The sequence below is a fragment of the Phacochoerus africanus genome, chromosome 10, assembly GCF_016906955.1.
Source record: "Phacochoerus africanus isolate WHEZ1 chromosome 10, ROS_Pafr_v1, whole genome shotgun sequence".
Taxonomy (NCBI): domain Eukaryota; kingdom Metazoa; phylum Chordata; class Mammalia; order Artiodactyla; family Suidae; genus Phacochoerus; species Phacochoerus africanus.
Window position 1 is genome coordinate 47,028,123 of NC_062553.1, and position 13,377 is coordinate 47,041,499.

The 13,377-nt window shown below is 41.8% G+C and overlaps 1 protein-coding gene across 1 annotated transcript in view; it reads left to right on the forward strand.

Moving 5' to 3' along the window:
* The window catches only part of TMEM144 (transmembrane protein 144), a 70,837-nt gene that overhangs the window by 22,525 nt on the left and 34,935 nt on the right, over positions 1-13,377 (forward strand). The window contains exons 4-5 of the mRNA XM_047799362.1: positions 2,523-2,622; positions 12,752-12,832. Coding sequence (XP_047655318.1) covers positions 2,523-2,622; positions 12,752-12,832 — 181 coding nt within the window. The remainder of the gene's footprint in view (positions 1-2,522; positions 2,623-12,751; positions 12,833-13,377) is intronic.

The window sequence follows — 13,377 nt, forward strand, 5'->3', positions numbered from 1 at the left end:
CTCATATACTAGTTTAAGGGCTCTGGCCTTTCTTTCTCTAGCATGTTAATCAGAAATTGCTTATTAAATAGTTGTTTCTACTAATATCATATTTGGGACCTGTCCTTAAAAGTAAACACAGCACATTATCATTTCAAAAGCACTGGTAGAAAAACAAAAGTAAACATAAATCTTCCCTCTGTTGCCTTATTATCATTGTCGGAAATTCTATAACTAGAGTTTGTGCCTTTGCTTGGCCAATCAGGAATGCTTTTCTTGTATTAATTTAAATACATCCCAGGAGAGCTTTCTTCTCTTTAGCAAAGAGAATCCTAAGTATCAAGGATCTCTAGAGGTAATTCCATTGAAAGAAAATAAATTTTTAAATGTTAAAACTTTTATTGGGTGAATCTGTACAGAATTAGTGATTTAGTAAAGTTCATGAGTTGAAGGAAAAAAATTAACTTTTAAATTTCCACTAGAATTTTCATTATTATACCTTGCTTACACCTTATTAAGTGATTATTTTGTCTAACGGGAGTGTGGAACAGAGGAAGCAACCATTCATCCTGCAGATCTTGATAACCACCATAGTACTTTTTTGCTTTTTAGGACTGCAACCATGACGTATGGAAGTTCCCAGGCTAGGAGTCAAATCAGAGCTGCAGCTTCCGGCCTACACCACAGCCACAGCAATCCCATATCTGAGCCATGTCTGTGACCTGCACCACAGCTCATGGCAACATGGGATCCTTAACCCACAGAGCAAGCCCAGGGATTGAACCCACATCCTATGGATACTAGTCAGGTTCATTACCACTGAGCCACAGTAGAAACTCCCGCCCCCATAGTACTTATGCTCATCCAGCAGGTACCAACCAGTAGGAGTCAGTGGGTTGGGGGGGGGGGGTCTAATTTGAGATATGCTGAGATGTGGATGCTGTAGATCTCAGGACGTGGGAAGTAGAGGAGAGGATGGAGCCAAAAGTGATGTACGGATTTTATTATAGATGACTTACTTGTTGAGTGATGCTATCATTGACACATATGAGGAAAATAGGAAAAAGATTGTGTCTGAAAGGGAAAAGGATGAGTTCAGCTTGGCAGTTTTTCAGTTTGAAGTTCCCGATGTTCCCACAGTGGGAGACATCTGGTTGGAAATCTCTTGTTGGCATTAAAACTCTGGAGACTGTCCAGGCCATCTCTGGGAGCATGTGTCTCTAGCTGAGAGCTGAAATCCTGAAACTAAAGAAGAATACAGCAAGAGGAGGAATTTGTTCTAGGGAAAATATTTAGAGGGCACGCCGGTCCAGAAAATTTGATGAAAAATAGTAGCCAGAGAAGAAGCCTAAGAAAGAGAGAAATGAGGTGGAATCTGGAGATGAGACATCTTGAAAACCAAGAGAGAAAACTTTTCAAGAGGAGATGGCAAAACAGTTGAGGGGGTCAAGAACTGAAAAAAAAAAAAAAAAAAAACAGCCATTCATTTGGTCCTGAGAGACCCTCAAGAGCAGAAGGTGCTGGGTGTACAAATCCAGAAGATAAGTCAGTGAGCATGGGAGAGCAAAGCCTGGGGACATATTGGGCCAAAGACATCTGCCAGTTGTTGGTCCTTGTTCCAGTCTGAGAGAACAAGGTCACTACTAATTTTTTTTTTAATCTTTTTATGGCCACATCCAAGGCATATGGAAGCTCCCATCCAGGGATTGAATAGGAGCTGGAGCTGCAGCTGCCACCTATACCGCAGCCACAGAAGGGCCAGATCCAAGCCTTTTCTGCAACACATTGCAGCTTCCAGCAACCCTGGATTCTTAATTCACTGAGTGAGGCCAGGGATCAAACCCTCATCCTCATGGATCCTAGTTGGGTTCATTATCACTGAGGCACAATGGGAACTCCCTGGTCACTACTAATTTGATCATTGACCAGCTTCTGCAAAAAGGCATAACACAGTGACCTATGCTAAGGATGTAAAATACATTGGTACAGTTAGGCAAAGAGCTAATTCAACATTTTCTATGCAGGATGTTGCCCCAAGCCTTGTTCTTTTGGCAGTTGTAATCATAAGTTTAATGCAAAAAAAAAAAATGTGATTGTTTTCTTTTCAAAATGATGAGGTATTGTGGAGAGTTCCCATGGTGGCTCAGCAGTAACGACACTGACTAGTATCCATGAGGATGTAGGCTTGATCCCTGGCCTTGCTCAGTGGGTTAACAATCTGATGTTGCCGTGAGCTGTGGTGTAGATCGAAAACGAGGCTTGGATTCCACATTACTGTGACTGTGGTCTAGGCCATCCAATTCTACCCCTAGCTTGGGAACTTTCATATGCTGCGGGCGTGGCCCTAAAAAGACAAAAAAGAAAAGAGAAAAAAGGAATTGTGTTTACTACATTTGTCCAAATCCTATGAACTTCCATTGAAATTAATTTAATTAATTAATTTTAATTAATTTAATTTCCATTGAAAGTAAAATAAAAATTCATTCGATGAATAAATGTGTTTTCTGTATTGGAAATAACTTTCTTCTGTGTTTTATCTATAGGGAACATTGCTGTTGTCCCAATCATCAAAACCATCGGCTTAGGCCTTGGACTCTTAATTTGGGGATCATTTAATGCCTTAGCTGGCTGGGCAAGCTCAAGGTAACACAAAGCAAACTACTGCAGCTAAGATTCCCTGCACTCACACTCGGTAAGGCAAATGCTAGGGATCGGGCTAGCCGAGAGGAGTAACACATGGACAGTCCTTACCCTCACAGAGATTACCACCGGCAAGCATACACATATAATATGCTCCCTTATCCATAGAAAACCATAATTCAAAAAGATACATACACCCCGGTGCTCATTGCAGCACTATTTACAATAACCAAGACATGGACCCCTGTTTAAATGTCCATAGACAGAGGAATGGATAAAGAAGATGTGGTATATATAGACAATGGAATATTATTGAGCCATAACAAAGAATGAAATAATGTCATTTGCAGCAACATGGATGGACCTAGACATTATCATACTTAGTGAAGTTAAACAGTGAAAGGCAAACATCATATGTCACTTACATGTGGAATCTGAAAAAAAAAAAGATACAGATGAACTTATTTGCAGAACAGAAACACAGACATCAGAAAATTTATGGTTACCAAGGGGGACAGGTGGGAAGAGGGGAGAGATGGACTGGGGGTTTGGGATTGGCATACGCACAATGCGGTATATGGAATGATTGGTTAATGGGGACAGGCTATATAGCATAGGAAACTCTACCCAATATCCTGTGATAATCTATATGGGAAAATAATATGAGTGGATGTGTATACCTATATAACTGAATCACTTCTTTGTACAGTAGAAATTAACACAACATTATAAATCAACTACACTTCAACCAAACTTTAAAAAATGAAAGAGGGAGTTCCCACTCTGGCTCAGCAGTAATGAACCTGAGTAATATCCATGAGGATATGGGATCGATCCCTGGCCTTCCTCAGTAGGTTAAGGAAAACCTGGTGTTGCCATCAGCTGTGGTGTAGGTTGAAGATGCAGCTCGACCGTAATCTGGAAACTTCCATATGCCAGCACTGCTTCCCTAATAGGGTGGGAGGGAGTGAGGGAGAGAGAGAGAGAGAGAGAAGAAAAGAAAAAAGAAAAGAAAGAAGGGAGGAAAGAAGGAAAGAGAATACACTACCTTGAATTATTATTTGCCTTAAGTTCTAAAGAAGTGATCTGACACTCTGATCAAGACACAGTAAAGGATTATTTCTTGGGAACAAAGTAGGGGGAGAGAAAGGGCACTGATATTTATTTTTCCCTTTCTACCATGTGACAGTTTCCTGGAGTGTTATATACATTATTCTCACCCCATTTTCACAAACCCAGGAGGTGAGCAATGTCTTAGAAGAGAGTGCTACACAAAGAATATGAGTAGCCTGCTGAAGGTCTCAGAGCTGATGAGCCAGGTTTAAACCTACGTCTTCTGGTTCTAAAGCCCCTGTTCTTCCCTCTAGCATCTGGGGCAGGGTCAGCAAACCATGGCCCAGCTCTGCAGCCATTTTTGTAAATAAAGCTTTATTGGAACACAGTTACATGCATCCATGTGTCAGGAGTTCCCACTCTGGTAGGAAGAGTTAAAAATCAGATTGCAGCAGCTTTCATCCCTGGCCTGGTGCAGTGGGTTAAAGGATCCATTGTTGCTGAAGCTTGGATTCAATTCCTGGCCTGGGAACTTCCATACACCACAGGTGCAGCCATTAAAATAAAATAAATTAAGGCTTGGCAATGGGTGCTTTTATCCTAGACTGGCAGAGTTGAGTGGTTTCAAGAGACCATCAAGCCCACAAAGCTTAAAATATTTACTCTCTGGTTCTTTAAGGGAAAGTTTGCCAACCCCCCACCCCCCCCCCCCCCCCGCAACTCCCAGCTCTAGAGCTGACTTGACAGGGCAGCCTCAAGCCACCCTTCTGCACAGTGCACGGGTTTTCTTCACCATCAGAGGAAGTTCTGTTGGACTGTACTGCCCTTGGTCAGCATGAAGATGAACATTCAAGCTGGGTTTTGGAAAATGAATGGAAGGAAGATATTACTCTAAATCTTACTTTCCTGGCTCCTCTTCCCACTCAAAGCACTACCACAACCTCAATTGTAACAAAGCAACTTCATCTCCAGTTCATTCTTCCTGTCCTTTCCTCATCCCCCACCCCTGATTTTTACAAGTGCTATTTGCTTTTTCCTCCATTTCGCTTGCCCCTTCAGAGGCCACAGTGGTTATTGGTAATGATCACTGCAACACCAAGGCATGGAAAAAAAATTTTTTGGAAGCGATATCAAAAAGTCAGGATCTTTAACCAAGCAATTGTTTAAGTCAGTTTCAAATAGTTTACAAAATGGCAGTCAACCGATTAGCATTTGATTAGCCACTTAATCTATTTTTTCTTCCTTCTTCCTTAGTCTTAATGACAAATGAACACTCAGTATATGTATAAATACTTTTACATATATGCACTCATTTAATCTTCATAAGAAACCTATATGGTAGGACTAGTAATCTTCATTTTATTTTATTTTTTTATTTTTTTATTATAATTTTTTTTTATTTTCCCACTGTACAGCAAGGGGGTCAGGTTATCCTTACATGTATACATTACAATTACATTTTTCCCCCAGCCTTTCTTCTGTTGCAACATGAGTATCTAGACAAAGTTCTCAATGCTATTCAGCAGGATCTCCTTGTAAATCTATTCTAAGTTATGTCTGATAAGCCCAAGCTCCCGATCCCTCCCACTCCCTCCCCCTCCCATCAGGCAGCCACAAGTCTCTTCTCCAAGTCCATGATTTTCTTTGCTAAGGAGATGTTCATTTGTGATGGATATTAGATTCCAGTTATAAGTGATATCATATGGTATTTGTCTTTGTCTTTCTGGCTCATTTCACTCAGTATGAGATTCTCTAGCTCCATCCATGTTGCTGCAAATGGCATTATGTCATTCTTTTTTATGGCTGAGTAGTATTCCATTGTGTATATATACCACCTCTTCCGAATCCAGTCATCTGTCGATGGACATTTGGGTTGTTTCCATGTCTTGGCTATTGTGAATAGTGCTGCAATGAACATGCGGGTGCACGTGTCTCTTTTCAGTAGAGTTTTGTCCAGATAGATGCCCAAGAGTGGGATTGCGGGGTCATATGGAAGTTCTATGTATCGATTTCTAAGGTATCTCCAAACTGTTCTCCATAGTGGCTGTACCAGTTTACATTCCCACCAACAGTGCAGGAGGGTTCCCTTTTCTCCACACCCCCACCAGCACTTGTTATTGGTGGATTTATGAATGATGGCCATTCTGATTGGTGTGAGGTGGTATCTCATGGTAGTTTTGATTTGCATTTCTCTTATAACCAGCGATGTTGAGCATTTTTTCATGTGTTTGTTGGCCATCTGTATATCTTCTTTGGAGAAATGTCTATTCAGGTCTTTTGCCCATTTTTCCATTGATTGATTGGTTTTTGTTTTTTTTTTTTTGCTGTTGGGTTGTATAAGTTGTTTATATATTCTAGAGATTAAGCCCTTGTCGGTTGCATCATTTGAAACTGTTTTCTCCCATTCTGTAAGTTGTCTTTTTGTTTTCTTTTGGGTTTCCTTTGCTATGCAAAAGCTTTTCAGTTTGATGAGGTTCCATGGGTTTATTTTTGCTCTAATTTCTATTGCTTGGGAGACTGACCTGAGAAAATATTCATGATGTTGATGTCAGAGAGTGTTTTGCCTATGTTTTCTTCTAGGAGTTGGATGGTATCCTGTCGTATATTTAAGTCTTGAAGCCATTTTGAGTGTATTTTTGTGCATGGTGTGAGGGTGTGTTCTAGTTTCATTGGTTTGCATGCAGCTGTCCAGGTTTCCCAGCAATGCTTGCTGAATAGACTTTCTTTTGCCCATTTTATGTTCTTGCCTCCCTTGTCAAAGATGAATTGACCATAGGTGTCAGGGTTTATTTCTGGATTCTCTATTCTGTTCCATTGGTCTGTCTGTCTGTTTTGAAACCAGTACCAGACTGTTTTGATGACTGTGGCTTTGTAGTATTTCTTGAAGTCTGGGAGAGTTATGCCTCCTGCTTGGTTTTTGTTTCTCAGGATTGCTTTGGCGATTCTGGGTCTTTTGTTGTTCCATATAAATGTTTGGATTGTTTGTTGTAGTTCTGTGAAAAATGTCCTGGGTAATTTGATAGGGATTGCATTGAATCTGTAGATTGCTTTGGGTAGTATGGCCATTTTTACAATATTGATTTTCCCAATCCAGGACTATGGAATATCTTTCCATTTCTTTACATCTTCTTTGATTTCTTTGATTAAAGTTTTATAGTTCTCAGCGTATAGGTCCTTTACCTCCTTGGTCAGGTGTATTCTGAGGTATTTGATTTTGTGAGGTGCAATTATAAAAGGTATTATATTTTTGTATTCCTTTTCTAATATTTCATTGCTGGTATACAGAAATGCAACTGACTTCTGAATGTTCATCTTATATCCTGCTACTTTGCTGAATTTATGAATCAGTTCAAGGAGTTTTGGGGTTGAGTCCTTAGGGTTTTCTATGTATAGTATCATGTCATCTGCATACAGTGACAGTTTGATCTCTTCTCTTCCTATATGGATGCCTTTTATTTCTTTTGTTTGTCTAATTGCTGTGGCTAGGACTTCCAAAACGATGTTGAAGAGCAGTGGTGAGAGTGGGCATCCCTGTCTTGTTCCAGATTTGAGTGAGAAGGCTTTCAATTTTTCCCCATTGAGTACTATATTTGCTGTGGGTTTATCCTAAATGGCTTTGATTATATTCAGGAATGTTCCCTCTATACCCACTTTGGCGAGGGTCTTGAGCATGAATGGATGTTGGACTTTGTCAAATGCTTTTTCTGCGTCTATTGAGATGATCATATGATTTTTGACTTTTTTTTTTGTTAATGTGGTGTATGATGTTGATTGATTTGTGTATGTTGAACCATCCTTGTGAACCTGGGATGAGCCCAACCTGGTCATGGTGTATAATTTTTTTGGTATGTTGTTGGATTCGGTTGGCTAAGATTTTGTTGAGAATTTTTGCATCTATATTCATCAATGATATTGGGCGATAGTTTTCTTTTTTGGTGGTATCTCTGTCTGGTTTTGGAATGAGGGTGATGGTGGCATCATAGAATGTCTTTGGGAGTATTGCTTCTTCTTCAACCTTTTGAAAGAGTTTAAGGAGGATGGGCACCAATTCCTCTTTATATGTTTGATAAAATTCACCTGTGAAGCCATCTGGTCCTGGACTTTTATTTGTAGGGAGAGATTTTATGACCTCTTCAATTTCATTTCTAGTGATCGGTCTGTTCAGTTGGTCTGTTTCTACTTGATTCAGTTTTGGCAGGCTGTAAGATTCTAGAAAATTGTCCATTTCTTCCAGATTGTCAAACTTGTTGCCATATAGTTGTTCATAGTATTCTCTTATGGTTTTTTGTATTTCTGCTGTATCCGTTGTGATTTCTCCTTTTTCATTTATAATTTTGGTTATTTGGGTTCTTTCTCTCCTCTTTTGAGTGAGTCTGGCCAGGGGTTTGTCAATTTTGTTTACCTTTTCAAAGAACCAGCTCTTGGTTTTATTAATTTTCTCTATTGTTTTTTGAGTCTCTATTTTATTGATTTCTTCTTTAATCTTTATGATTTCCTTCCTTCTGCTGACTTTAGGACTTTTTTGTTCTTCTTTTTCTAATTCATTTAGGTGGAGGGTTAAGTTGACAATTTGGGATCTTTCTTCTTTTTTGAGAAAGGCCTGTATTGCTATAAATTTCCCTCTGAGCACTGCTTTCGCAGCATCCCATAGATTTTAAGAGGTTGTGTCTTCATTATCATTTGTTTCAAGGTAGTTTTTAATTTCCTTCTTGATTTCCTCATTGACCCATTGGTTTTTTTAGTAGCATGTTGTTTAGTCTCCATGCAGTAGGTTTTTTCTCTTTCCTTTTCCCATGGTTGATTTCTAATTTCATGGCATTGTGGTCAGAGAAGATACTTGAGATAATTTCTATGCTCCTAAATTTATTGAGATTAGCTTTGTGTCCTAATATGTGGTCGATTCTTGAGAATGTTCCATGAGCATTTGAGAAGAATGTGTATTCTGCTTTTTTTGGATGTAGTGTCCTGAAGATATCAATTAGGTCTAACTTTTCTATTGTTTCCTTTAGGATCTCTGTTGCTTTATTGGTTTTCTGTCTAGAGGATCTGTCCATTGATGTGAGGGGGGTATTAAGGTCTCCTACTATGACTGTATTCTCATCAATATCTCCCTTTATGTCTGATAATATTTGTTGTATATATCTGGTGCTCCTGTATTTGGGGCATATATGTTGACGATAGTAACATCCTCTCCTTGGATGGATCCCTTAATCATTAAGTAGTGTCCTTTGTTTTTCTTTATGTCTTTTGTTTTAAAGTCTATTTTGTCTGATATGAGCGTTGCGACTCCTGCTTTTCTGTCATGTCTATTGGCGTGAAATATTTTTCCCCACCCTTTCACTTTCAATCTATATGTATCTTTTGTCCTAAGGTGAGTTTCTTGTAGGCAGCATATTGAAGGTTTTTGCCTTTTATCCACTCAGCCACTCTGTGTCTTTTGATTGGGGCATTCAGTCCATTGACATTTAAGGTGATAATTGATAGATGATTATTATTGCCATTTGAACCTCGTGTTCCAGTTGATTCTATGGTTCTCCATTCTTCCTTTCTTTTTTCTTTTTGGTTGGATGGTCTCCTGTTATTATCTGCTTGAGTGTATTTTTTTTTCATTTTTTGCAAATGCAATATTCGGTTTTGGCTTGTGGTTGCCTTGTTTTTTAAGTATGCTAACCCCTTCCCATAATTGTGTGTTTTAGCCTGATGGTCCTGTAAGTTCAAACCCTTCATTACTATATTAAAATTAAGAAGAGAAACATACAAACAAACAAAAAGGGTTATTTACTTCCTAACATCCCTTGCCCACATTTTATGGTTTTGATGACTCTTTTGTATTTTTTTCTTTTAATTTTATTTTGTTTGAGGCCTGTTCGTGATTAAATCTGTATGCTGGCTTATTGAGTGACTGCTCTCTGATTGCAGTTTCCTCAGTCCTAGTTCCTCCTCTTCTTCTTTTTTTTTTTCTTTCTTTTTCTTCCCTTTTCCTTCCTTTCTTTTTGGTTTAGAGAAGCCCTTTCAATATTTCCTTTAACCTGGGTTTTGTGTTGCTGTATTCTTTAAGTTTTTGTTTGTTGGAAAAAATTTTTATTTCCCCTTCTATTTTAAATGATATTCTTGCTGGATAGAGTATTCTAGGTTGCATGTTTTTTCCTTTTAGCACTTTAAATATCTCTTGCCATTCCCTCCTGGCCTGTAGTGTTTCTGTAGAGAAGTCAGCTGATATTCTTATGGGGGTTCCCTTGTAGGTAACATTCTGTTTTTCTCTTGCTGCCTTTAGGATCCTCTCTTTATCACTAACTTTTGCCATTTTTATTATGATGTGTCTTGGTGTGGGTCTGTTTGGGTTCAGTTTGTTTGGGGCCCTCTGTACTTCTTGTATCTTGAACCCAGTATCCTTTAGATTTGGGAAGTTTCCAGCGATAATTTCTTCAAATATATTTTCCATCCCTTATCTTTTTCTACTCCTTCTGGAATTCCTATTATGCGTAGATTGGCCTGCTTTATATTATCCCATAGGTCTCTTATATTGCTCTCCAGTTTTTTGATTCAGTTTTCTGTCTGTTGACTGGATTGGGTGATTTCCATTATTCTATCTTCCATATCACTGATTCGTTCTTCTGCATTATTCATTCTGGTTTTTACTGCCCTTAGTTCCGTTTGCATCTCTGCAAATGAATGTTGTAGTTTTTCTTGGCTCCTCCTTATATTTTCTAGTTCCTTTCTGAGGGTATCTGCATTCCTGTTCATATCTTCTCTTAATTCCTTCAGTATTTTCACTATTTCTCTTTTGAACTCCAGGTCTGTCAGACTGCAGAGATCTGGTTCATTGTTGACTGCTTTAGGTGAGTTCTCCTGTTGGTTTGACTGGCGGTGGTTTCTCAGCGTCTTCATCTTGCTTGTTGTTTTCTTTCTCCTGAGGGAGTTGTACACTCCGTGATCGGGCAGTGTTTGCCTTGTCACTGCCGTGGAATATTTCCTGAGGACTGGCGTTGTTGGTCAATCTTTTTTGAGGCAGTGTGGCTTTTCTGGAGTGTTGGTGGGGCTAACAATGTTTCTTTGACGCAAAGGAGGACTTCCTGAGGGCAGACAGGACAGGGAGGTCCACACCACGATGGTAGCAGATTTCCCTTGGTCATGCAGATCTTGCTCTGGTGTTTTTAGGCTGTGGGGTTCTTGCAGGGGGTTGGCGGTGTTGGGCAGCTGTTCCTCAGGAGTGCAGCACCCCCTGGGGGCTGGAGCAGCTATCTGGGTCACTGAGAACCTAAGAGGCTCTTCCCTAGGGCAGCCCAACTCAGAAGGACGGCCTGAGAATGTAGGCAGATCTTTTCACAGTCTGGCCAAGCTTGTTGCAGCTTTTCTGGGCTGCAGGGGCTCTTCCAGGGGGCCGGTGGTGCTGAGAAGCTATTCCGCGGGAGTGGGGCACCCCCTGGGGACTTGGGCGTGTAGCAGGGCCGCTGGAAACCCAAGAGGCTCCTCCCCAGGGCAGCCCGACTCAGAAAGACCGTTTGAGATCTTTTCCCGACTCGGCCAGGCTTGTTGCAGCTTTTCTGGGCTGCAGGGGGTCCTGCCTGGAGCTGGCAGTCCTATGCAGCTGATCCACTAGGTCTCGGCACCCCCTGGGGGCTTGGGCGGGTAGCAGGGCCGTTGGAGACCCAAGAGGCTCCTCCCTGGGGCCGCCTGACTCAGAAAGACCGTCTGAGATCTTTTCCCGACTCAGCCAGGCTTGTTGCAGCTTTTCTGGGCTGTAGGGGGTCCTGCCTGGAGCTGGCAGTCCTATGCAGCTGGTCCTCTAGAGCTTGGCACCCCCTGGGGGCTTGGGCGGGTAGCAGGGCCACTGGAAATCCAAGAGGCTCCTCCCCGGGGCAGCCCGACTCAGAAAAACCGTCCGAGAATTAGGCAGATCTATTCATGGCCTGGATAGGCTTGTTCTAGCTTTTCTGGGCTGCAGGCTTTTTCTCGGGGTCTGGTGGTGTTTGGTGCTGCTCTGCAGAAGTGTAGCCCCTCCAAAGGGCAAGCAGGCCTGTGCAGGGACAGCCCCTGCGGTGGTAGGCTTCAGGCAATTGTTGAGGCCAGCCCTCCTGGATGGCAGGCAGCCCCAGGTCCGGTGAGAGCATAGGGGGTGTCGGGGGTGTGGGGAGGGGATGCACTGGGAAGCACAGCTTTCAGCTAGCTAGCGGGCCTGTAAGCTTGCTGTGGCGTGGGGGGTATTCTATGGGGACCCACCCCTTCTTCTCTCCCCTCCCCAGCATGGGTGCAGATCAGGCTCTTCTCCCAGGTTCCCTCTGATGCGGCTTTCCACTTCCCCGCCCCTAGAGTATTGCTCCCTTCCTCTGCGACAGCTTTTTTTTCTAGTCTCCCAGGCAGTCTCTACCCCGTCAAATGGTTTCTAGACCTCCCAAGCAGTTTCTGCTCCGCCCTGCCCCCCCAGCCCGTTCTCGGGGTCTAACCTCTGGAGCCGAGGTCTCGGTGCCCAGCCCCCACCCAGGCGTCTCAATTTTTGGTGACTATGCCCATAGTTCAGATGGTCCGTTCGGTTCTTGATCGGCTTTTCCGTACTCCAACTTACTGCTACACTCTTCTCTGTATCTGGAGATTCCTCCAGTTCGTTTGATCTTTCCCCCATGTAGGTGACTTTCCAGGGTGCGGGATCCCTTTCTCCTCCGCAGTTCCCTTTCGGGAGCGCCCGTCCTGCTCGGATTCACCTTCTCTCACTCTCCTCTTTTCTCCCGTTCTGCCCAAAATGCCATGAACTTCTTGCCGTTATTGAAGTTTAGGTTCCTCTGCCAGCGATTGGTTGCTGTTCTGTGTGAGTCATTTATTCTGTAGATGTGCTTTTTTTGTTGTGTTTGTGGGAGAGGGCGAGCGTGTCCCCCTACTCCTCCGCCATCTTGTCCTCTCTCTGTAATCTTCATTTTAAACGTGGGAAACGGAGGCACTTGGATAAGACAGTTATCCAAGTCATAGTAAGTGAGAGGCCAAGGATTTGAGTCTAGAAATCTGAACTCCAGGTCCATGTCTTTAAATACTGTGATGAGCACATATTCGACAATATCTGATTCAATGTGACTTTCTCAATTTCCAGGTTTGGTTGGTTTGGAATGGACGCCGAAGAAGTGTCAAAACCATTGCTAAATTACATCGGAGCTGGGCTGTCCATAGTAAGGTAAATGGCTACTTCTAATGATTTAGCTCTTCTTCCCAGCATTTAGAATACTCTTTAAAGCCCCTCATGCGGTTGCATAGTTTTATGCCCACATCTTATTAATTGATGTGATTTTTTTCTCAGATTCTTCATTGGCACTGACAGGCTTGACTTTGGAGGACAAAAGCTTCCAGCTCTGGGGTCAGAGCCCCAGCTTTACAGCTCAAAAGCTCTGAGATACTGTGAAATCCTTTAGCTGCCATAAAATCCTTTAGCTGCTGTGAAGTGCATGTTCATTATCTGTACTATTCAGAAAATCCTAAGATATAGCTCATAAATGAGGCTCAAAGGGCAAAATATCATGCCAACTAGAACATGCTATACAAATCCATGGTAGGCTGGCTTCCTGATGCCCCAGAATAGCCGTTTATTTTTCTCTTTTTAGTATTCAGGTACTCTTTGCCACTCACATTTCCACTTTCTTGTCACCTCACTCAACTCTTCTTAACCTGCTCTCTCACCTGTGAAAACACACATTATTTAAATATCTGTTTGGGAAGTATCTG